Raw genomic sequence first — 26,463 nt, 5'->3', positions numbered from 1 at the left:
GATTTAGTGTGGTGCTCCAAGGAGATGGTTTGTTGTATCTATAAACTTTACATTGTACACATAGGCTCTGTGGCTCTCGGTATGTATTCCTGCCCTAGGTTTTTCCAGTGTAAGGGGTGGGCCTGCAGGAAAATGATGGCCCAGGAAGCCAAGGAAGGAGAGTTTTAGGAGGAAGTGGCAGGTGTCTGTGTTACAGTGTTGTACTTCTCCAAGTCTAGTCCCGGACCAAGTAGCATTTGCATCACATGGGTACTTATCAGGAAATATGTGCTTTTGTCTCATGCCAGGCCTGCTCAATCAGAAACATAGGAGGGACTCAGCCTTTTCATTCAGCCCAAGGGAGGTTATCATGGGTAGGAAAAGAAGAGGATGGTGGCCAGGTTGGTAATACTGCTAGAATGGCTGAACCACAGAAATAAATGATTCGGTCTGAGGCAATAGATTTGTTAGGTTCCTTAGATTTGTGACTGAAGCCCAGAGAGATGTATTGGGGCCTCAGATGCAGGTTCAGAGCACTGCTTAGAGAATGTTAGCTGAGTTTTCTAAGTAGAGACTTAGAAGCAGTTGCCTTATTTTGCCTGGTGTATGATTTAACCAATTCTTCCATCCTTAGGCCCAGCAAGAATCACTGCTAATCAGACCTATTGGTAGTAAAAGCCTGATTTCCACAACCCACCCTATTACCACCATCCCCTGTAGACATCTGTTTACAACTGCTTTTTCATCTGCTTTTCTTTCTTGCTCTATGGTATAAAACTTTCTAGTTCTATTTTAATCTTGAATTTGTGAAAATGATGGGACAAAGGTCTTGCACTGAGGAAAATGTTATCCTTGTGTGGACATCTCTCTGAGAAAGCTCAATCTCCTTGAAATTTCAAAACACAATATTTTTTTTTTGTTGACTAAATATGAGTCTATTGCTCTTCAGCCTACCCCAGAGATATCGTTAAGCAATAGGGCAGAACTCTGCATCTAGTTACCTCAAATGGTGTTTTGCAAAGGGCAGCTGATAGAAATAAATCTAGCATTTGTTGCTTTAATCAATTCATGAGAATATTCAACATACCTTTTCCTTTGTTTCACTGGGTTAATATAAATTACGTATAAAAATATTGTATACACATACATTAAATATATATTTTAAATAATAACACATGTTAAACAACAAAATTTAATAATTTAATTAAATATCCTTTTAATAATATTTAATAAAATATAATTTAAAATAACAAACAAATTTTAAATAATAAAATATATTTTTAAAGATGTATTTTTATTGGAAAGGCAGGTTTATAGAGAGGAGAGACAGGGAAAAAGATCCTCCATCTGTTGGTTCACTCTCCAGCTGGCTCTGGCCGAGCCAATCCAAAGCCAGGAGCCAGGAACTTCTTCCAGGGTTTGGGCCTGGCTTTGGGCTGTCCTCGGCTGCTTTCCCAGGCCACAAGCAGGGAGCTGGGTGGGAAGTGAGACTGGGATCCCGGCGCAATCAAGGTGAGGACTTTAACCTCTAGGCCACCACACTGCACCAGGGTTTATCAGTTTTATTGATGATTCCAATGCACCCGCCTTTTGCTGATTTTTTTCTCGCTTCAATTTAATTGATTTCTGGTATAATTGTTTTTCTTCCTTTCTTCTCCCTGTGTTGCATTTAACTTGCTATTGTTTTCCAGTGTTTAAGTGTCAGCTTATAATACTGATTTTTTACTGTTTTCATTTAGTTTAAAATATTTAAAAATTTCTCCTCAGATTTATTCTTTAATCTATGTATTAATGATTTAATCTCTATTAATGATTTCCCACTTAATTACATTTTGACAAAAACACATACTTTCATATGATTTCATGATTTCAAATTTGGTAAGCTGTGTTTTGTGGCTCAGAGAGTGACCAGTGCTGATGAATATTTGGGTTGAGCTTGAGAAGAAAAGTGTGTTCTGCTCTTTGTAGAGTATGAAGTTCTCTGTGGATGTTAGTTAGATCTAGCTGACCAATATGATGTGTGGTTCAGCTATGTCCTTGTAGGCTTTCTGCCTACAGGATTTGTGAATTATTCATGGGAAATTCTGAAGTTCTTAAATATCAATTTGCTTTGGAGGGCATAAAAAATAACCATAGACAGGATGGCTGAACCAACAGGAATTTATTTCTCAGAGTTTAGGACACTAGGCGTTGAAGTGCAGAGTGCTGGCAGGTGAGGATTCTCTCCTTGGACTGCAGATTGGCATCTCCTTTGTGTACCACGTGGAGACAGCACGACACACATGGAGAAGGGAATGAGAGGCAGAGGGGGGAGAAGCAAATTCTCTGGTGAAGCTTTTTATAAAAGAAATTAGTCCCACCCCAACATTCACAACAGACAACTACTTCCTCCAGACCCCATCTCCAAATGCCATCAGATTAGGGATTGGGGTATCAGTATATAGAATTTGGGGCAGAGCACAAGTCAGCTGTTAGCACCAATAACACTAGTGGTTTCTTTGATTTCCCTTGGTTTTCTTAGCCTGTGCCTCATGGGCTTTGACATTCAGTAATTAGGTGCATCCACATTAAGGCCTACTATGTCTTCATGGAGTGCTGATGTATTATTGTGTAATTCCTCTCTTTATCCTTGGTAATTTTCTTTGCTCTGAGGGTTTCTTTCTCTGAAATTAATATATCTACCCCAGCTTTATTTTGCTTAATGTTAACATGATATATATTCTCTGTCTTCTTAAAGTCTTTATACTTATTTTTAAATAAATGAGTGAATGTTGCAATATCTGATTTAAAAAAAAAAACCTGTTTGTATTTTCCTCTACTTGAAAGGGAGGAAGGGAGAAAAGAGAGAGTAGAGATATTTTCCATCTGCTGCTTCACTCCCCAAAAGCCCACGCCAGCCAGGACTGGCCAGGCTGAAGCCAGGAACCCAGAACTCCTCTGGGTTACAGGAGCCAAAGCCCTTGAGACATCATCTGCTGCCCCCAAGGATTCGTTAGCAAGAGGATGGACAGGAGGAAGAACAAGCAGGGCTCAAACTGGCAGCCCAGCAAGGGATGTAGATGTTCCAGAAGGTGGCTTAGCTGCTGGCACCACAATGCTCACCACCTCTGTACTTGTACTTAGAGTGGATTTCTTATAGACCATGTGGAGTTTTTTTTAAATCAACTCTGACAGTTTTTTTTTCTTTTAAACCTCTGATGGTATCATTAAACTAATTGTTTTTAAAAAGATTTATTTTTATTTGAAAGGCAGAATTACAGAAAGAAGGACACACAGATAAAGATCTTCCATTCATTGGCTTATTTCCCAAATGGCTGCCATGCCCAGAGCTGAACTAATCAGAAGCTAGGAGCGTCTTCTGGGTCTCCCAAGTGGGTGCAAGGGCTCAAGGACTTGAGCCATTCTCCATTACCTTTCAAGCCAAAAATTAGAAGCAAAGCAGCTGGGACATGAATTGGCACCCATATGGAATACTGATATCACAGGCAGAAGCTTAGCCTACCATGCCACGGTGTCAGCCCCCTGAACTACGGAGTTTTAAAAAGATTACTTATTTGAAAGTCAGTGTTATGCAGAGAATGAAAAGACAGGGAGAAAACTTCCATCTGCCGGTTCACTTCCCAGATGGCCACCATGGCTGGGGTTGGCCCCCGCCAGAGCCACCAGTCAGGAGTTTCATCCTGGTCTCTGATATAGGTGGCTGGGGCCCAAAGACTTGTGCCACCTCCTGTTGCTTTCCCTAGGCCATCAGCAGGCAGACAGATCAGAAGTAAAGCATCTGGGACTCAAACAGGTGCCTAAATGGGATGTTTGCATCACAGGTGGTGACTTCTACCTGTTGTGCCATGACTCTGGCCCCTAGACCTTTGATGTTTAAAGTGACTGTATATAATTGGATACCTATCTTCAGTATTTTCTATTTCTGATCTTGATCAGTTTTCTTTTATTGCTTCCCACTGTAGTTTTCCCTTCCTTACTGTAATTGGCTATTTTATATGATTCACTTTTCTCTTAGCATATAATTTACATTGTTGCATAGTTTATACCATCTCTTGCAAGGCAGGTCTGTTGGTAAGAATTTCCTCAATTCTTGTTCAGAAAAGTGCAGAAAAAGTATTTGAATAATTCATTACCCTTTCGTGATAAAAACACTTAGCAAACTATGAAGGCCATATATGAATAGCCCAAGTAACATCTAAGTCCTAGCTAGAGCAATTGGGCAACAGCAAAAAGAAAGGAAAGAAGGAAGAAAGAGAGGAAGGGAGGAAGAGAAGAAAGAAAAGAAGCCAAGTAAGCCATCCAAAAATGAAAGGAAGAAAAAAATGATCTCTTAATGGATGTGTTGATGGGTGAGAAGACTCAATATTATTAAATTGTCTATGCTGTGCAAAGTGATTTATAGATCCAGTGCAATCCCTAACAAAATCCCAACAGCACTTGTTTAGAAATATTTTTAGAAAAAATACAGTTTGAGAATAAATAAAGCCGGAGTTCTTCAAAACAAATTATAAAGCTATGATATTCACAACTGAAACTGGCATAAAAAAGCAATGGGACAAATAGAGATCCTAAAATAAACTCATGCATATATGGTAAAAATGATCTTTAACAAAGGTTGCATGGCTATTAAATGGGGAAAGGATAGTCTCTTCACGAAAGGATGTTGGTGCAGTAGGTTATAAGTTGCTGCTGGTGACCCTGGCATCCCATATTGGAGTGCTGGTTCAAGTCCTGGCTGCTAGGCTTCCTATCAAGTTCCCTACTGAAAAAGCAGTGAATGACAATCCAGATACTAGGCCGCCACTAACCATGTGGGAGACCTTGATGGAGTTTTGGGCTCCTCACTTCAGCCTGGCCCAGTCCTAGCCACTGTAGCTATTTAAGGAGTGAACCCATTGATGAAAAAATCCCTTCCTGTCATTCTGCCTTTCAAACACATCAATCAATAAATCAATTAATCAGTCTAAAATTCATATGCAAAAGAAATTGGACCCTTATTTTACAGTGTCCACCTAGCAACTAAAATGGATTAAAGAATCAAACATAAGACCATAAAACTCCTAAAAGAAAACATAAAAGACAGCATTCATGACATGAGTGATAGCATTAAATTTTTATCACCAAAATTACAGGCAACAAAAGCAAAACTAGACAAGAGAACAGACAAGTGGAAAACTAAAACTTTCTGCCCAGAGAAAAAGAATCAACAAAGTTAAAAAGGTCAACCTGCAGAATGGGAAAAAATATTTGTGTACCATATATTTGATAAGGAACTGTAACTCAATTATCAAAAACCTAAATGACCTAATTAAAATGTAGTTGAGGGGCACTTGGTACAGTTGATTAAATGATCATTTGAGATATTTGATCTCATATTGGAGTGCCTAGTTCAAGCTGCTTTGCTTCTGATTCAGCCTCCTGCTAATGTGTAGCCTTGGAGGCAACAGCTGGTTGCTCAAGTACTTGAATCTGCCACTGTGTGTGATTCCCAAATGGAGTTTTCTAGGCTGCTGGATTCTGGATGGCTCAGTCCTGGCTGTTGTGATATTTGGGGGATTGACTCAGAAGATAGATACTTTCTCCCTGCCTTTAAAATATGATGGAAAGAAATAAACATTGTAGAAGTTAAAAAGATAGGCAAGGGAACTGTGTATATATTTCTTTAAAGACATAAAACAGGTATATGAAAAGATTTCAACATGATTGAGCACCAGGAAAGTGTAATCAAAACTCACAATGGGATTTCACCTTACCCGATGGGTTGGCAATTATTAGAAAAGCAAAGCAAAACAAAACAAAACAAACAAAACCAGGATGCAACAAATGTTCAGCATGTGAAAGAACTAGAATCCTTCCCCTGATGATGACAATGTAAAATGACACAGCAATGGGGAAAGCTATACAGTGTTTTCTTGAAACGTTAAAAATAGCATTATCATATGACTTAGCAATTCCACTTTTTTGGAAAATATCATAAAGAAGGCAGAGTCTCAAAAGAGGTAATTTTTTTTTTAATGGATAGAGCCTCCATTTCTTTATTTGTGAAATGAGGCATTAAACTTAATCAGTGGTTTTCAGTTATATTAGATAAAAGAGGTATTTGAAAACCCAAGTTCATACACCATTCTTCACAAGAGCTAAAAGGTAGAAGAAGCAACCCAAGAGGCCATTGATGGATAAATGGGATAAAAAAACAATAGTCTATAAGACAAAGAATATCATTCATCCTGAAACAAGAAACGCAGGCATATGTGACAGCATGATGAACCTTGAAGATATTATGCTAAGTGAAGTTAGATACTTTAGGACAAATATTGTGTTGTTATATGATATTATCTAAAGTAGTTAAAAATCATAGAGAGTAGAATGGATATTGACAGAGAGTATTGATTATAGAGTTTAACTCATGTAAGGTGAGGAAGTTCTAGAGATTTGCTAAAAACAATGCGCATGCAGTTAACAAACTAAACTGCATATAAGTTTGAGAGAGTATATCCATGTTATGCATTTTTATCACACACACGCACACACACATTCATGCATAATTCCTCTGAGTTATTGTTAAGTGGCAATGTGGAACAAGACCCTTCAGGACATATAACACCAAATAAATTAGATGAAATACACACAGATTTTGCAAGTTGTCAAGTGTGGAACCAAGCTTGCTGATTTCCCTAAAACAGTAACTTTATTTAAGTTTTCTTGAAATATGTAATTCATTGTTTATTACAGTCAATACTCTGTACAACAGATTACTAAAGCTTAGTCCTCCTCTTTAACTGACAGTTTGTATTCTTTGATCAATATCTTCCTTTCTCCCATCTACCTGTTCTCCTAGCCTTGGAATTTAACTTTTTAAGATTCCATGGCCTAGCGGCTAAAAGTCCTCGCCTTGAATGTGCTGGGATCTCATATGGGTGCCAGTTCTAATCCCAGCAGCTCCACTTCCCATCCAACTCCCTGCTTGTGGCCTGAGAAAGCAGTCGAGGACGGCCCAAAGCCTTGGGACCCTGCACCCATATGGGATACCCGGAAGAAGTTCATGGATCCTGGCTTCAGATCTGCATAGCATCGGCTGTTGCACTCACTTGGGGAGTGAATCATGGGACAGAAGATCTTCCTCTCTGTCTCTCCTCCTCTCTGTATATCTGACTTTCCAAAAAATAAATGAGTCTTTTAAAAAAAAAGATTCCATATATGAGATAAGGTAATATTTGTCTGTGCCTAGCTTATTTTAAATAGCAAAATGATCTCCTGGCTCATCTGTGTTGTAAATGGCAGACTTCCCCCCACCCTACCCCATGAGGGTGAATGGTTATTCCTTTGTATGTATGCCACATCTTCTTATCTACTCATCTGAAGACTGACACCTAGGTTACTTCCTTGTTTTGGATATTGTGAACAATGCTGCAGTAAACATAGGAATGCAGGTATCTCTTTAACAGCTTTAATTGGAATCAACCAAATGAACTTGTCTTTATAGGTAATGCTTCAAAGTATCAAGCAAATGAGTTGATCATAGGCTTAACAAACCCATTCATTACAAAAAGCTGATGTGCTGAATATTTTTACTTGTACAAAGTAAAAGGGTACCTCCAGTAATTTAATTATGAAACCACTTGGTTGTCTTCTGTATTTGGGATGCAAATGAAATCTGCTCTGTTTGGTGTGAAATAGCAAGGAGGGACAGCCACTGTGGTACATCAGGTTAAGCTGCTGCTTGTATCAGGTACTTGGGTTTGAATCTCGGCTACAGTTTCCTGATAATGTACACTCTAGATGGCAGGAGATGATGGCTTACGTGTGTGGCTTCCTGCTCTCCATGTTAGAAAACCTGATGGAGTTCTGGGCTCCTGGCTTCAGCCTGGCCTAATATTGAAAAAACTAAGAAATAGTTTTTTCTTAGAAAACTAAGGGAAAAAGTATTTTTGTTTTCCCACCCATATGAGTGACCCAAATGGAGTTCCATACTCCTAGCTTCTGTAGAGACTAGGCTATTTAGCAAGTAAGTCAGCAGATGGAAAATCTTCATCTTCTACTTTGTCATACTATCTTTCAAGTAAATAAAATAAATTTATTAAAAAAAATAAATTGAAGGAAAAATTCTCAGTTATTTTAGAAATGTCTTTAATATTCTGACTGGGCTGTCACAGGATGGGGAAATCTTCATCTATATTACTATTGCATTTTCACATTCTGTTTTCTTGGCATGAAGACGTGTGTATGTAATCAAGTCTGTCTAGACGGTATCTCAAAACAGAAGAGATCTTTTACTTTTCAGTATTTTGGGACTTACATACATAAAAACTGCTTTACTTCTATGGCTTTTCTAGTATTATATGAACTGTAGATTTATAAAATATGGCAAATCCCTGTCTTTTTTTCTACCTTGGCAAAGGGCAATTTCTAATTCAAGTATGTAATAATCTCCACTAGAGGGATTTGTCCATATTCACAGAAACAATGAAACAAAGTATTAAGTTTTGAGCTCTTATTAAGCTGAATAAACTTAATATAGAAAATGCACAATATGAAGTTAATTACATATGAACAATGTAAAAGATGTGTAAGTAAAATTTTATTTTGCAGTGACCACTTTTTGTGATTATGTAGATATGATCTGATCCAGGAAGAAAATCTATAGACAAGAATTCTTTTTAGAAATTAACATACTATTTACCGCACAAGCCCATATACCTGGAGCACAATGAAGGAACAAAAATTACTTCTTCACATTGTGGTTATAAGGAATCCAATGTTATCTATTTTACATATGTCATTATTTTTTCACTTGTTCGAGTATTGACTAAAAAGTCACAGTGCTCAGATGTAAACAGCCATATCATAACTTTGATGCAGTTACTAAGGCTGCAGTAAAGCAACAATATACAAACACATAATCCTAAATGAACTCATTTTAAGTAGACAAAAAAATGACAGTATAATTTAAAAAATACTTAAAGTCATTCTTCTTGATTGAGTCTCTGAGCACTTCCTTTTTCTTGCCTCTTGAAAAGTTTTTTTTTTTTTAATTTATCAGTGAGGTTTATACACTTGATCTTAGCCAAAAGGCCGAGAAGCATCTGAAGTTTCTTTCACCTAATTGCGCAGACTCTATCACATGATGTCACATTCCGATTAACTGTATGAGCAAAACTGCTCATAGAAACTGAAAATTTAAAATATTGAATTTATTATCAGAAGAGTTGTAGTTTATCTTTCTGGTTTATGAAAATCTACAAAAAGTATTCTGTTTAAACAGATACATTTTCTTTCTCCTAGAGCAAGCATTATGAAGCAAAACATTTGCGTTATAAACAAATAACACAAAAGCACAACTCTTGAGGAAAAAGATCTGACATTTACCAACAGTTTTGGGAGGTGAAACATCAACACTTAGATGATACAATCCATTACATGAATCTGTAATGTGTCTATGTCAGGCAGGACTTGTCCGCATCTGGGGCAAGAATGAATTGGAATGTTCCACTGTTGCTGCTGCTGCCAGTTTCCATCCTCAGCTCCTAGGAATATATGAAAAGAAATGTCACTTTACTAATTTAATCCCACAGCACTTGTGTGTGTTTGTGTGTGTGGATTAGCGTGTGAAGCCACTGCACTGGCCCCCCTTAGTTTTTCAGTGTGATTTGTAGATACAATGATAAGAATGTAATTATATTCCCTTACTCCCTCCCTTCTTTCCTCTCTCTTCCTTCCCTTTCCTTACTCCACCTCTGTTTTTGTTTGAGATATCATATGCCTGTTGAGTTTTAAACTCTAATCCATTAATCTCTTTTTTTTTTAAAATTGAGATTCCTTCATTGCAAGCATATACCAAACATAGAGTCCAGCATCTCATTGTCCGGTCAAGTTCAGCGGCTTCTTGGGGAGACCCTCCCCGGTCCGAAGGCAGAGGCAACACAGTAGAATCCCGGTCAATTAAAAGCCCCAACATAACATTAGCAATGATATATAATGTTAAGGGATAAATTGACAAAGTATTGAGCAACCAATTTGTCAAAATTGGATGCATGGTCTTAACAACTTCCTGTGACTATTTCTATGACATTTCAACAATTGAGGTGCGAAACAGTTTTAGGAAGGGTGTGCAGAGAAATCTTCCATACCTTGGTGAGGAGTACTGAATCCCCGTGTCCTATCTAGTAAGGTATGTGTGAGTCCATGCTGACCAAGCCTTCCTTGTTCTTTGCCTATCCATTCCAACGTGTGAGTGAGTGAGTGTGTGTGTGTGTGTGTGTGTGTGTGTGTGTGTGTGTTTGGGGGCGGGGGCTCTGGAGCGTCCCTCATGGTCATTGCAGAGAGGGTGTGGACCCGAAGGTGGAGCTAAGTAAGAACCAGAGATAGCTCCTCTCCCTAGTCCTGAAGGGAGTTTACTGCTCTTCTGTTTCTGAAGACTGCTCAGGTTTCCTGGTTGTTGTTCCGATGGCCTTGGATCCTATAATGAAGGATTCAGCTTCTTCCATCACATGTGGTAGGTCCAAGGGGTGGGGGGAGATGTCCTCTGAGTTCTTGGCCTCCGAAGGCTTTCCAGTCCCCTGTGGTCCCTTTGGCAGTTGGGATGTGGTCCTTGGCACCTGTACTGATAGCCCTTGGTGGGGATCTGGGAGACTCCAGGTTTGGGGTACAAAGCCTCCTCCTGTCCACCTGCTCCACTCTGTGGTCCCCCACTGCTCTGTGCACATGACCTCCTGTTAATAGGTTGTCAGGGTCGCTCTTGATTCCCCCATATGTCTTTGTAGTTTTACTGTTGTCTAATGTTGTCTTGAATCTGTTGTCTACAAGTTACCTGTTATGTGCCTGAGAGGTTACACTACACGGCTTCCTCACACGTTCAAAGGAGATGGAAGGTTTCTTTGCTCTCCCACCCTATTTCTGAGTAGTAAAAGGTTTTGAAAATATATTTGGTTATACAATTTTAAAAACACATGGGTTGAGACCATATTAGGTAGAGGTCCATCGGGGGAGATTTTACATCATTGGGAATCGTTAGGGTTGATTCATGTACCCAAAGCCCTGAGGGTTCATCATGGAGCTTTCTAGGCAGCAATCATAGAAACCAAATCCCAAAGCTCCCTAGCTGGGCAGCCAGCAGGCGGAGCCTACCGCCAAATGGCGCACTGGCCGACGGATACCGGCTCTGAACGCGCACATGGTTGTGGCCGTGTGCGATCCAGGCATGGGACGCTACTTGTCCCGGGGCCTTCCAGCCACCATGTAGTGGCTGGAAGACTACTTCCCCAGGTTCAAGTTCCACCCCTTCCCGGTCCTGCCCTCAGCTCAAGCCCGCAGGCGAGCAGTGAAGCAGTCAAGCAGTCGGATCCGCTTCACAGAGCTCCGTGGGTAGTCCACAGCGCTCTGGCAAGCCCGATACTGGCTCCAGACACACGCATGGTAGCGGCCACTTGTCCCAGGGCCTTCCAGCCCCCATGCGGTGGCTGGAAGACTCTTTGGTTTTCTTTTTACACCTGCTTGTCGTTTCTTGTTTTGCGCTTGTCGGGGCCTGGGTCTCACCTTTCCACACAGGCAGTGGGAGATGAGCTGAGGCTCCTGGTGGCTCTAGGCACTGAATCTCACCCATGGCTATGGCCAAAGCCAGGGTGATTTTCAACCAGCGCCACCATTAATCTCTATTTCACATATGTGAAAATATGTGGTTCCAGTTCTGTATACATTCAATACATATTTTAGTAAAAGCTAGGATATTTGAGAGAAGAAAAGCAATGAATGAGGATGGAAATAAAAGAGGAAGAGTGTGCAAAGAGAAACTGAGAAACTTTATTTGCACGCTAGTCCTCTGCCTGCAGCACCAGCATCCCCTATGGGCACCATACCAATTCAACTCCTCTTCTGATCCAGCTCCTTGCTATGGCCTAGGAAGGCAGTGGAGGCTAGCTCAAGCCCTGTATCATGTGGGAGATCAGGCATATGATATCTCAAACAAAAGCAGAGGTGGAGTGAGACAGTGAGTGAGACAGTGAGAGAGGCCATGTGAGAGAAGCAGCAGCAATCGTGTGGTGAGGGGTCCTGACTAAACTTAGTGCAGCAGGGGCTCCTGAGTGGGGCCAAGTACACTGAGAGGAGCCTTGAGAAGGAACTAGATTCACCCAAGAGGGGGATGAAATTCAAGAGTGACACCTGTCATTTCCCCCAGTTTTGGAGTTGCACTGAAGTCCATATACATATATGTAGTTCAGTCCCTAAACTGTTGTTGGGGGTTCACAGAGGAGATGATCTTTCACTTCTAAGTAAATTATTTGTACTTAATAAGATATACATCTATTAGAGATAGTTTGTGTTCTGCAAACCTAAGTGTCTGAATAGTTAATGTGGGTCAATAGCAAGACTTTGGAAATTGGCATCTTTGTATTCTTATTGCATGAGATCAGAGGTTAGAAACTTCTCTGAGAAAGATCTAGAGAGGAAATCATGCAGACCTCACAGGTCATACAATTTCTATCACAACTACTGAATTCTGCAACTATGGCATGAAAGCAACCACAGGCAAAGCATAAATGAAAGGTACTATTTCCCAGGTTATGGTAGTTTGCCAAATCCTGCTCTACACAAACTTATCAAGAACTGTTGGTTCTTCATTTGAAACTTTATTGCCTCAGCCTGCACTTTTCTCTTTGTCCTGGATTAGGTTTCAAGACCTATACTTTGGCTGTTGTGCCACACTGCTCACGGATTCCTGTGCCTCCTGGCCTTCAGTCTAAATAAGCTTAGCTATCTTTCAGTATCAACACATCATTTGTTCATGCACTGCCTATCCCCTGCATGCCCTGAACCTTTTTATTTTGAGTCATATGCATTCTATATCCTAATTTCAAAGTCAAGCTTAAAGTCACATCTTTGAAACGCCTTTCTCAGTTCCCCTGTTCCCAGTGATGGCCTTTCCTCTTTAGCACTATTCTGTTACTTACATGCTATTTTCCATTGTGAATTTATCTTTCTATGTGCTCAGCCTGTCCCTCTACCCAGACCAAAACCCTTGAGGGTCTGAGCATGCCTACTGCTCCCAATCTATTTTGAAAATTACACAGAGTTGGGGAAGAGAGGGATCTTCTATCCACTAGTTCACTCCCCAGGCTTAAGATGGAACCTGGGAACTCAATCTAGTTCTCCCACACAGGAGGCAGGGGCCTGAGTACTTCCACCATTACCTGCTACCTCCCAGGGTGCACCCATTCACAAGAAGCTGGAATTGGAACTGGAGCTTAGGCTGGTGCTGTGGTTTCACAGGCAAAGCTGCTGCCTGTGGCACATACACCCCATATGGACACTGGTTTGTGTCTCAGTTACCTTGCATCCAGTCCAGCTCCCTGCTAAACAGCTTGGGCTGCCACACCCAAGTGGGAGATCTGGAGGCAGTTCCAGATTCCCAGCTTCAACGTGGCCCAACCCTGATCATTGCAGCCATGTGGGAAGTTAAACAGCAGATCGAAGACCTCGCTCTCTCACTCTGTGTGTGTGTAACTCTTTCAAATAAATAAATGAAAACCAAACCAAACCAAAACAAAAACAGAGCTGACCCATGAACCCAGGCACTCTGATATGGATATAGATGTCCCCTGTAGTGCCTCAGGTCTGCTTTGCCTTATTCCCTACACCCGAGTGCTCTGGACTTTTTATTCAAATAGTTATTTGCCTTATATAGTTATATGGAAAAAAAAAATCTTTGCTTAAGAAAATCAGGTGTAAGAAGTTGTTTTTTTTTCCAATCTAAGAAATTGTCTTTTTCAATAACTGACAATTTATAGGTTTCTTCTAGGAATCATGTATATACATGTTCCAAGAATACTTAAAATGGTAGCATTCAAGCTTTCAGAGAACACATTGATGCTAACAAGTGCCCAAGGCTGTATTTATGTTAGTCCGTGCTCTGCATATGCCTCATGCATATTACTGTATTTATTTTAAATCTGAATTACTACCTCTAGTATATTATTTATTTCTTTCCTGTAAGAGAGCCTGGGTTTTGGAAGAATTGAAGAGATGGAAAGTAACAGGGATACTCAGGGAGATTACCTAAAGTTCTGATTGTTTACTGTATAACTAAGATTGCTTTCTTGCTAACAATGAAACTATGCAGATTCATTTCAGTAGTTACTTGATACGTAAGTAAAATAGACTAATACGACCTTGGGTAACTCAGCCTCATTAGGTTTTAGTTTTCTCTTCTGTAAAATAATATGTGCCTCATGGAATTTTGTGGGGATCAAATGAAATAGTGTGTATGAAATGAGGTAAACACAGCACCCCCACACAGTCAGTTGTAATAAATGGTTAATATTATTTGTGTAGCACCAGCTAGCAGGCAGATACATGCTCCAAGGAAGCTTTCCATTTAATAGAGTAGTTAAACTCATGTTTAGAACATGCAAAGTAGCAGGTAACTACTAAAAGGGAGGACTAAAGTGTTTTGGAAATTTGGAAGGAGATGACTGATGGCAATGGAATTTGGAATGAGTTTCAAAGATTGGGTAAACATTCACTGGAAAGAGACCGACATGATGCCTTGCACCTGCCATATGGATCCCATATGGGCACTAGTTCATGTCCTGGCTGCCTCAGTTCCCATCCAGCTTCCTGTTTCTGGCTTGGGAGAACAGTGGAGGACAGTCCAAGGCCTTGGAACCCTGCACTTATGTGGGAAATCTGGAAGAGGTCCCTGGCTTCAAACTGGCTCAGATCCAGCCACTGCAGCCACTTGGGAGTGAGCCAGTGGATGGAAGAGCTTTCTTTCCGTATCTCCTTCTCTCTGTAGATCTGCCTTTCTAATAAAAACAAATAAATCTTTAATAAAAAAGAGAGAAATTGTAGGAAGACCAGAATATGTGTAAGGAATGGGCTTTTACATGAAGGACATTATTTAAACAGACACATCCAAGTATAAGCTTAGGACAAACTGAAGAGGATGGCTCAGTTTGGCTGCTGTCTACAGAACTGAATGAGATTAGGTTTGAAATTCTGGCTGCACTGGGCCTTATCAGGAAGAGTTGGCTATCGATGCACTGGGCGATGAATGGAGATGAGGGTACGAGGTGTAATAGGACTTATGGGTGCTGTTTTTTTTTTTTTTTAGCTTAATTGCACTGAATTGGTGGAATTTTCCTTCAAGTGCCTTCATCTGGAAGCCTGGAATCACAGATGACTCACCTCTTTGAACCAGGTAATCCTGCTGCTCAGGATCATTCGTTCTCGCCCCATGGCGACTCTGCATTTCCATTAAGGACTGCCTACTGGGATTAAAAGCAACACTATATGTGATACCCCATAATGCTGAAGCATGACAACATCAAGCAGTGAGCAGAAGGATTAATAAAAGAGTGGAACTACAATATCAAGTTTCATAAAAATGAGAACTTAGGGTACTTTAGAGTTTTAAATACTACTGGCATTAAGATAGTTTGTAGTAACAGTATGTTTTAAAAATCAGAAGATAAAATCATCAATCGGTAAGTGAATTGATTTTAAAATGTATATTTCTAAATTAAGATCTTATCTAGCAATTAAGCAGAATAAATTAAATTTACATACATCAACATAAAGTTCAATATCATAATGTGTTATCAAGCAAGTTGCAGAATACCTAGAGTGATCATTTTGTAACTTAAACACAAATAAATCAATATTATCTTTGCTTTACGGTATTATATGTGCATGTGTGTACATATACTCACACATGCACACACACGAGTACAAATATAGAAGTCCAAAACAGATGGAAAGGCTACCCATCAAATTATTGGCAGTGCCATGTAAAGGAAAGGGAGAATATGATGAGAATAAAATGAAGTATGGGGCACAAAGAAAATCATCAACTAACTCCTTTTTTCCACCTTAATTAAAATAATACTTGAAGCAAATGAAAGAAATGTTAGCAACTGACCATTCAGGACAGGGTACATAATGGTGTGTCTGTTATTTTATCCTCTATATGTTTCCTATATTGTAAAGCTTCCTCCAAATTAAACTTTTAGAAGTCAGAGTAATTTTTATCAGTATATTCTCTTAAAGCTTATTTTATGAATATTCATTTTTGACTAATGGCAAGATGAGAAACCGATACACAAATTTTTGAAGCAAAACATGTGCTTTCCACAAGCCTCAGGCAAGCGTCACTGTAAGCCCATAGGAACCCCATCAGGTCAAAGTGTGCACAGAGCACTTACTACAGCTCCAATAAGGAAGCAACTCTGTCAGCCTCAACGTGTGCTACAGTTCTTCTCTTTCCCTTACCTGCCTTCATCTTCAAAAGCATTGTTGTCTTTCAGCAAAATTGCCAGCTGCAATGCCAGTTGCTCCTTTTCTTCATGAATCTTCTCTCTTGCTGCCCTTTCAGCATGAAAATCAGAACAGTAAACCTCCATCTGTTAGAAGGAAGATAGAGAAGTTACTACCTAGCTTACTTGTTGATGAAATGAAGAGGTTGTGCTCATCCTTTGATAGGCCCTATATATGACAGATTCATATTCCTGCTAGATGCCAATGGGAATGCTCAACCAAATTTAAGCAGGAAATAGAAGTTGTCAGTGCACATATGTGTGATTTTAAGTGATTGGAGCCCTGCAACTATATGGAGATAGGTGTTTTAAATACTTTTGGTACCAGAGGCAGGAGTTTTGGGCTCCTGACTGAGAAGTTTGTGTCCCACATCAGGGTGCGTGGATTGGATTCGTGGCTCCAGCTTTTAACAACTCCAGCTTCTTGTTAATGTGCCTCTGGGAAGCAGTGGATGATACCGGGAGACCTGGATTGTGTTCCCTGTTCCAGGCTTTGGCCTGGTCTAGTCCTGGCTGATGTGCCAGTGATTGGGTGCTCTGTCTATCTGCCTCTTAGATAAATAAAGCACTAAATAGTTAAGAAGAAAACCATTCTATATATCATTAATTTAATAAAAATATCTATTTTAAAAGAAATTAATAATCAAGTTTAACTCAATGCAATAAATAATGTAGCCATTCTGTCAGACATATTTATAAAGGCTGGTCTGAAGCTAAATGTAAAATTATAATGCATCAGTGCAACTTCTTTCATAAGTCCTATATTGGGTGCTTCACATTGATACTCTTATTTTACCTTATCAAAAGTTCTGGAAATTGGTATCCTCCTTTTACAAACAAGCTTTACAACCCTTAACCTTAAGGAAATGTGTTAAGTGGACAAATCAATATCTTGAACTCAGAATGAAGTCTTCCTTGCACATGTTGGGATCCCATATGGATACTGGTTCTAATCCTGGTGGTCCTGCTTTCCATCAAGCTTCCTGCTTGTGGCCTGGGAAAGCAGTTGAGGATGACCCAAAGCCTTGGGACCCTGTACCTGTGTGGGAGATCTGGAAGAAGCTCTGGGCTCCTGACTTTGGATCAGTGTAGCTCCAACTGTAGCATCCGCTTGGGGAGTGAATCAGTGGACAGAAGATTTTCCTCTCTGTCTTTCCTCCTCTCTGTATATCTGACTTTCCAATGAAAATAAAATAAATCTTAAAAAAAATACCATTTAGATGATAGCATAGGTGAGTATCTTCATAGCTTTGTGGACGTTAGAGGTTTTTATATAGGACACAGAAAATACTACTCATAAATGAAAAGACTGATAACAGGACTACCTTAAGGCTAGGAACTTTAGTTCACCAAAAGACTTATGAGACTCAAAAAGCAAAGTAATTGAGAAGGACTTATATTTGGATTATATATCCAAAACTCACGAAAATCAAGAAAAAGTTAAGCAAACCTAAAGAAGAGCGGACAACAGCTAATCAGGCATTTCAGAAAAGAAGGCACTTAGAAAGTCAAACACTTGAAAATGTATTCAACTTCATCAGTCATCACATAAATAGAAATTAAAGGACATAATACTATTAACTAGTAGCCAGAATTAACTATTCGCTATTATCTACTTTGGTTAATAGTAAAATGGCTGATAATACAAGTGCTTGTATAATGTAGAGTAATATAATGAAAATTGATACAACTGGTTTGGAAAACTCGTTTTAGGTATTACTGAACAATATGCACAGCCTGGGTGTGTGCCCAACAGAAACGAGTGCACATGCACGCAGAGACGTGCATGGGAATATCCCAACAACAGGGACGGAATGCTGTATGTTCTCCGTCTTATGTGGAAGCTGAGTTGATCACAGGAAGCCAGATGTAGAACAGAGGTCACTAGTGGCCAGGAAGGAGGGAGGACAGTGAGAAGTGAGAAGGATGTTAGAGAAGGGGAGCCAGTTACAATGTTACACAGGGAAATAGGGTAACTGCAGCCTCCAGCAACTAATGATGCATTTCATCATAACCAGGAAAGAATTTGAAATTTCCCAATACACGAACGTAATAGTACAGATGGAAATGCCAATAACCCTGCTTTGACCTTTATGCACTATATACTCTTCCTAGTTATAATACTAAACGCCATAAATAACATTGTATGTCAGTTAAGGAAATGAAAAAAGTCATAATGCCACAAACTGCTTATCAACTGTAAAACTGATAAATTAAGCCCTGCACTTAAAAGTTTGATGCATTCTCCACATTTCAATTTAAAATTGTCTAAAAGTCATTGGTAGGAAAAGTATAAAATAAAAAAATAATCTAAGCACCATCACTTTCCATTTGGTTAGTCAGGGAGGGCCCCATTCAGCTCAGGTTTCAGAACACAGCTAACCTGAGCCCTGAGGACGGCCATGGTTTCCAGGTCCTCCTCTTGCTTTGCAATAATCTGCTTCATCTCGTCCATTTGAAGCTGCTTCGAAGCCAGTGCCTTCTCTGCCAGTTCCAGTTTCTCATTTAGTTGCTGTAGCAATACTTTATCCACTTTTTCTGACTGAAAAAGACAATTTTAGTCTAGGCATGGTTTTGAAATAAGTCAGCTTATTAACAAAATACTAGGTGAAGGTTTATTTTTCTAAATAACTGGCTCTAAATTAGACTGTTAATGAACAATTCTAACTTCAAAAGTTGTGCTCATTTAACTATGGTTTGCAAATAATTTCCAAATTTAAAATAATAATTTTTTAAAAATACTAAAATAAAGGAAATGATAACAAATTCTCATTTGTGATAAGATTGTGATTCATCAATACTGTTATTTTTCCAAACCTGTTATTCTTGTTTTATGAAGTCAGTGTAAAAGAAGAAAGATGTTTACATTTAATTTTAAGTAGGTACTAATAGGAAAAATATCCTTATGGGAAATATAATGAAAAACAGAACAATTAAGGATATTAATCCAAAAACCATTTCTAATCCAAAATTTATATGGTTTGTAAGTCATCAAATTGGGCTGGAAAATATTACTATTTTGCATTGCACAATAGCAAGACTAGAATCTTAAGTATACTGACAGTGGTCAGCTGCCCTTGCACAGTTCCACACAAATGGCCCACCAGTCTTACCCAGTTGTTCTAATATGACAGTATGAGCACTACGCATACAGGAAATCTATGCTCTGAGTGCTACCAAGTTTCTCTTAGGAATAATTAATGGTTTACCTCGAACTGTAGGGCATCAGCACTGTCTTTGTATACAAAGCATATTATACAAGGGCATTTACATAATTTTGTGGGAAAAGGCAATTAAAAGGGAACTTCAGGGGTGAATTTTTGGCATGGTGGTTAACACGCTGCTGAAGACACCCCTTATTGCAGGGCTTGGTTCTCAGCTCCTCTGCTTCTGGTAACAGGAGCTCTGTGTAAATGCACATCCTAGCAGTGGGCGACTGCCCGTGTTCTTCAGTTCCTGCTACTCGCAGAAGAGACCTAGGTGGGATTCCAGGTTCCTGGCTTTGCATGGTCCAGTCCTGACTGTTGCAGGCTTTTGGTAAACAGGCCAGTGGATAAAAGGATATCTCTGTCATTCAATTAAAGGGAAAATATAAGGGAGAAAGATTTATGTTGGTGCAAATGTTTTGGAAATTCATGTATATAAATACAGCAGTCTGGAGAAATTATAAACAGGTACAAGAAATCAATAGAAAACTGGAAAAGCAGACTTAACATTCGACAGTTTCCATTTACTACCAAACTAAGAAATACCTCTTTTCTTGTTAGTTCTTCAATTGTTCTCAAAGCATTATTATGTTCTTGGAGAAGCTTGTTATGTGTTGACTGTAGATTGGTTAATTTGGATCTATTTAAAAGACATCAAAATATTATGATTAGTGGTGAATTAAACCTGTGACTATAGAGTGTATTAATATTACTGATGAAGAGACAGAATGGAGGGAGAGAGGAAAAGTTGGGGTGGGGTGAAGTGAGTGAAATGTGGTTGTTTTCTTGGAACATAACCTATGCAATACATGAAATCCATTCTCTTTGTATTAATAAAAATTTAAAAAATAAATTAATTTAAAAATAGGTTAGGAAAAATATAGAAAATAGTAGTCCTAATTTACAAATAGATTAGGAAAAATATACAAAATAGTAGTTCTATCTTCTATTCACATTCTGAACACCCAAGTAGTAAAATCTCTTCTTCCTTCATCATCCCACTACCTGCTAGCAATTCTACACTCACACACAAAAAACATCTCCAAAATCAAAACAGAATGAGATTTTCATAATTTTGTTTGTTATGGGAAAACTTTAAAAAAATTTTGCACCCTCTGAAGAGTCTCCTAGCACTTCTTTAAATAAATATTATTAATTTATTCTCAAATCCTAATTCCAATCCATATAAAAAGTTTCCATCTTCTTTTTTGGCAGGTTGCCCTCCCACCATGGCACACTCACTTTTCATTTTCTGTTTTAGCTTGTTCCATCTTGATTTCTGATCGCATGCTTTCCACTTGCAGTTCTAACTTTTTGTTGTTATAAATAAGCTCTTGCTTTTCACTCAGCTCTGATGGTGTTGCAGAATTTTTTCTATCCAGGGCCTGACATCTAAGATAGAAGAAGATCTCATGAGGATAAACAATGCCCCTTTGGTTTTCAGTGACTTTAAAAACATATTCCATGATTATAAGTAGAATTTGAGGAAGTTTAGGGGAGTAGGATTTACGAGTGCAAAACAGAATATTTTATCCTTCTTGCTTCTTTAATAAACATGGCTGTAGTTCTGAATCTTGATGACTAACCATATAAGTACATATCTAAGATGACAATAGGTATTATCCTCTTTGAATAATTGTTTTAAGTAAGCACACAGTTTCACAAATCAAAGTAGTAATTGACCACTGATGCTTCTTACGTTAGCACAGTCACATTCTATATTTTAAAATGTTACAGGTTATGTTAAGCACAAACATACAAAGATTTAATATGGGAAAAAGGAAGTCTCCCAAGTTCTCTCAAATATTAGAAAAAGCATTTCAATGTACTTATAGCAAAACATACATAATCACAACTATGTATAAAGCATTGATACTAAGTGCATTATTTTATTTAATCTGATAAATAGAAATTATGACACAGTGTTTATTAAAGACAAAACTGAGACTTGGAGAGGTTAGACAACTTGCCCAAGGTAATACTTCAAATAAGTTGTATATTTTTATTTTTACTATTTATTTATTTATACAGATGATTTATTTTATTTAAAAGGGTTGCAGAGAAATGGAGACACACACACACGGACAAAGAGGGATCTAGAGAGACACAGAGAGATCTTTTATCTGCTGTGTCACTCCCTAAATGGCTGCAATGATCAGGGTTGGGCCAAGCCTAAGCTAGGAGCTTGGGACTCCATCTAGAGACTCCACCTTCTACGTAGGTGGCAGGAGCACAGGCACTTGGGTGATTCTCTGCTGCCTTCCCAAGCTGCACTGGCAGAGAGCTGGATCAGAAGGGAGCAGCTGAGAATCAAACTGATACTCATGTGAGACACTGGTATTGCAGGTGGTAGCTTAACCCACCATGCCACAGTGCTGGCCCCAAACGCTGGTATTTAAAATCTAGTTCTGTCGGTCCAAGTCCTTAGCTTTAGTTACTGTGCTGGACAAGATTAATATTGTAGAGTGCTGGTAAACAGGTCCCCAGGAAAACATGCCATTTATATGTGGTATTGGAAACATACCTGCCGACTCATCCAATAGAACAATATCAACTTACCTTTGCTAAGTTTTGGGTAAATTTTTATATCAAGAGAAACAAGCAAAAGGTAAAATTCACAGTTTATATGTTAGTCTCAGTAACTGATTGAAAATAACTGAAATAATTGGAATGGATTTTGTTTGCTAAACGAACCTGACTCAAGTGTTTTATACTATTTTCAACTTTCATTTGTTCTGTTCACATCAGTGCAACCAGCTTGTCATAGGAAATCCGGCTTGCACCTTTATATAGGTCTGACATAGGCCAGTACACTTAACAGACAGCAGAATTAAAGCCCCAATTGTGATTTCCCACATAATGACTTCATGCTTATATATTAACCCGCACATTAGTATTTTCTTAATTCATATTTTAATTCTCTAGTTTTCTTATAGCCAGTAGCACAGGAAAACCCTATGACTTTATTTAGTAATATAGTTTGTAATGTGCATTTTTCAAAGGAGCATAAAATGAATTTCTTATTCTTACTTTTCTTGAAGTCTCTTCTTCATTAGCTCAGCTTCACTGAGTTTTGTGTGAGCCTCTTGAAGCTCCTTAAACAGGGATGTCACCTGAAGGTTCAACATTTCCACTTCATTTCCAACCTGTCATACAGGAAATTCCAAATGCAATTATCATGATGATAAATTAACACCTTTGTGAGACATAACTAGAATCCAATTAAAACTGGTTCAGTGTTGACAAATATTCCAACTATCCTATTTGAAAATAAATGTATTACACACAATTTTGCTCCCCCAAAACATATTAACTAATCAATTTGCATATGCTTTGATAACGATTTTATCACTATGTAAATCAACCCTTTTTCTTGTGGTTCAGGAGTCACAGATCACAGCTGACAACTTATCCCACATTTTCTTGCTAACCAATGTTTCTTTTTTATTCGACTATTTTTGTTGTATGTATAACTTTTCTTTTGGCAGCTCCATAATTCTGTCCAATGAGTTTTATGATGTTTGGAAGTCTCCCTAATTCTTATTTTAAGTTAAAAATTTTATTCATTTTTTATTGGAAAGCCAGATTTGCAGAGAGAAGGAGAAAGAGAGAGACAAAGTTCTTCCATCTGCTGGTTCATTTCCCCAGTGGCTGCGATGTCCAGAGCTGAGCCAATCAGAAGCCACGTGCCAGGAGATTCTTCCAGTTCTCCTATGTGGATGCAGGGTCCCAAGGCTTTGGGCCATCCTCCACTGCCTTCCCTGTCCGCAAGAAGCCGGATGGGAAGTTGAGCAACGGGGACATGAAGCGGAATCTGTATGGGATGCTGGTGTGTGGAGGTTGAGGATTAGCCAGTTGAGCTATTGTACTGGCACCTCAGTAATTCTTTAATATTGGCTGTTTGTTTTAGGGAACAGGGTTTAAAAGTAACTATTACTTGCTGGTGGTCTCTTCATCTTAGTTTTCTAAATGTTTGTCATTCTTTGAAAGGAGGGGATGTTTGTAGAGCATATAGTAAGCTTTCCCATATATGCTTGCTGAGTAAATTAAATTAGTTGAAAGAAGTATTTTATGTAAATCTTTTTCGCATGTGCTATGGTGGCTCTCATTCCTTCATGGCCTGATTCATTTTTCCCTCTGCTTATGACTCTCTGGCCTTAAAAGGCATGCTTCTAAATTACCATGCAATTCTGAATATGCTTTTTTTCTATCAACTGTTTTATTTAAACAATAAGATGGAATAGCAATCTTTCACTTCTGCCTGATGTTTCTGAGTCATCTCCTCAAATGATCTTACTATAAAGTGGAAAAAAATTACTTTTTCATGTAGTAGGCTTATTCAAGAAGTTAGAAGATGAAACTGGCAAAAAGAGATAGGAGGGATTTTACAGAGTGCTGGCAGGAATGCGACTCCATCTCACTGCAACTGACACTAAATAGAATTGAAGCCAGAACACAGAAATGGGGAAAATAGTCAACACTAGATGATTACCATAATTTAAATAAACAACAAGGGCAAGTGTTTGCTGCAGTAATTAGCATACTGCTTTAGATGCCCACATCTCATACTGGAGTCTTGGGTTCAAACCTGGCTCAATTTTTGATTCAGCTTCCTGCTAATGCACACCCTGGGTGGCAGTAGGTGATGGTTTAAGTGCTTGAGTCCCTGCAACTCAAGTGGCAGGTATGGATTGAATTGTAGACTTTTGGCTTCAGCCTGACTCAGTCCCAGCTGTTGCAGGCATTTAGGGAGTGAACTAACAGATGGGAAGGGTATCTCTCTTTCTCTGTCTCTCTTTCCCCCTTGCTCTCTCTCTCTCTCTCTTTCTCTCTCTCTCACACACACACATACACACACGTTCCCCTCTCCCTTACAGTCTTTCAAATAAACAAATAACACATGATAAGATATAACCTAGCTGAAATTCTATTCTTCATGTCCATTAGAGGCAGGACAAAAGCTGTGCCATCTGAGTACCCACACTCTCCGTGCCTTTTTCCTCTTCATTCTCCTTTCCTGTGCACCCCTCTGTCTGGGTTTCAGACTCAGAACGGCCATTAGCTCTCCTTTCAAAACTGGAAACTCTGAAAAGTCAGAACGTAGAAAAGTTACTTTTTCTTTGGCTTCAGAAGAAAAGCAGCACTGAAAATAATATTGTTCAAACTCTGGACCAAGGATTCGCTGTATACCATTTGGTTTTGTTTTTCTTCTTAAAATGGGCAAGGATTTATTGAAAAGGTGAATACACATACGCAAAAGAAATTTATCTTGAATACTATCTTCATAATATCCAGGTACATAAAATTCGTGTGTGTACACACGTGTTGATGCATGTGTCCCATTTATAAAATTCAGGGGCTGTTGTCATGGTACATGTGGTGAAGCTGCCACCTGTGAAGATGGCATCCCATATGGGCATCAGTTCAAGTACTGGCTGCTCTACTCTCGATCCAGAGCCCCGATAAAGCACCTTGGAAGGCAGCAGAAGATAACCCGAATGTATGGAGTGCTGCACACATGTGGAAAACTTTGATGAAATTCTAGGAATCTGGCTTCAGCCTGGCCCAGCCCAGGCTCTGTGGCTGTTTGGGAAGCCAATCAGGATTGTCTCTGACTCTCCATACTTGGCCTGTCATTTCAATCAATAAATCTTCCTTAAAAAAAAAATTCAGAACAGAAGGAAAGACTTATAGGATTCGCCAAAGTTTGCAAGCGCTTGTGTAAACAAAACAAAGAAATGAGACATTCTTATACCAAATCATTTTACATGAAAAATACTTGTACATATTTATGTGCTACAGCATGATACTTCAGGATGTGTGTGTGTAATGATCAAAACAGGATAATTCACATTTTCTCTCCTTTGATATTACTTTACAATTAGAGGCTTAGAGTTTCTTGCATTTGTCTATATAATATATACTATTGCAAATCACAGTCTCTCCACTAGTTCTAACACTTAGAACTCACTTCTTTCATCTAATATTGATTTGATCTGACCTCTGTTACTTAAGCACCCTGTTTACCTGTCCCCCTCTGAGTTCTAGCAATCACCATTCTGTGTTCAAGTTGAGTTTTTATTAGCTTCCATATATAAGGGAAAACATGTGGTGTTTGTCTTTCTGTGTCTGCCTTATTTAACATGCTTTACTTCAGTAAATGTCTTGAAAATGACAGGACTTCTAAGACTAATATTCCACATATACACATATATTTTATATACACACATATATATTTTCTTTATCCATTCACCTACTGATAGATACTATGGTTGATTCCATATCTTGGGTATTGTGGATAGTGCTGCAATAAATATTGAAGCAATGGTTTTATTTCTCTTGGAAATATACTCATAGTGGGATTACTGGATCATATGATAGTCCCCTTTCTAGTTTTAAAAGAAATCTCCATACTGTTTTTCATAGTGGCTGGACTAATTTACATTACCACCACCAGTGTATAAAGTTCTCCTTTCTTTATATCCCTGCCAGCATTTGCTACTCTGTCTTTTTGATGTTAGCTATTTTAACAGTGGTGAGGTGATATCCCATTGTTTTTTTTTAATTTGCATTTCCCTGGTGACTAGTGATGTTCAGAATTTTTTCTTGCATTTACTCGCCAATTGTATTTATTTAAAAAAAAGAAATATTTATTGGTTTTTATTGGAAAGGCAGATTTATGGAAAGGAGAGAAAGATCTTCCATCTGCTGATTCACTCCCTAAGTGGTTGTCTACAGCTGGAGCTGAACTTACCAGAAGGCAGAAGCCAGAAGCTTCTTCTGAGTTTCCTACACAGGTGCAGGGGCCCAAGGAATTGACCTATCCTTTGCTGCATTCCCGAGCTACAATCAGGGAGCTGATAGGAAATGGAGCATCAAGACATGAGCTAACTGGTGCCCAAATGGGATGCTGGCACTTAAAGGGTGGGGATTAACCAACTGAACCATCATGCTGGCCAGTATTTGTATTT

The 26,463-nt window shown here is 38.9% G+C and overlaps 1 protein-coding gene and 1 non-coding gene across 4 annotated transcripts in view; both read right to left on the bottom strand.

Annotated features, from left to right (window-relative positions):
* Window positions 1-8,089: 8,089 nt before the first annotated feature.
* The window catches only part of OPTN (optineurin), a 43,518-nt gene continuing 25,144 nt past the window's right edge, over window positions 8,090-26,463 (bottom strand). Inside the window, exons 7-14 of one of the 3 annotated variants that reach the window (XM_040967951.1) lie at window positions 24,475-24,577; window positions 22,523-22,638; window positions 20,735-20,884; window positions 20,039-20,132; window positions 18,670-18,828; window positions 16,243-16,373; window positions 15,160-15,242; window positions 8,090-9,503 (exon numbers count right to left, since the gene is read on the bottom strand). In XM_040967951.1, coding sequence (XP_040823885.1) covers window positions 9,376-9,503; window positions 15,160-15,242; window positions 16,243-16,373; window positions 18,670-18,828; window positions 20,039-20,132; window positions 20,735-20,884; window positions 22,523-22,638; window positions 24,475-24,577 — 964 coding nt within the window. In that variant the 3' untranslated portion in view covers window positions 8,090-9,375. The remainder of the gene's footprint in view (window positions 9,504-15,159; window positions 15,243-16,242; window positions 16,374-18,669; window positions 18,829-20,038; window positions 20,133-20,734; window positions 20,885-22,522; window positions 22,639-24,474; window positions 24,578-26,463) is intronic. The other 2 variants (XM_040967953.1, XM_040967954.1) reach the window with 2 other exon arrangements.
* Window positions 11,489-11,613, bottom strand: LOC121148242. Its single transcript, XR_005882528.1, has one exon. It is a non-coding gene; the product is annotated as a small nucleolar RNA ACA64 (small nucleolar RNA).

Source organism: Ochotona curzoniae, unplaced genomic scaffold, assembly GCF_017591425.1.
Source record: "Ochotona curzoniae isolate NIBS_2020 unplaced genomic scaffold, NIBS_Ocur_1.0 scaffold_4683, whole genome shotgun sequence".
Taxonomy (NCBI): domain Eukaryota; kingdom Metazoa; phylum Chordata; class Mammalia; order Lagomorpha; family Ochotonidae; genus Ochotona; species Ochotona curzoniae.
This window is presented reverse-complemented; position numbering and strand designations above follow the sequence as displayed.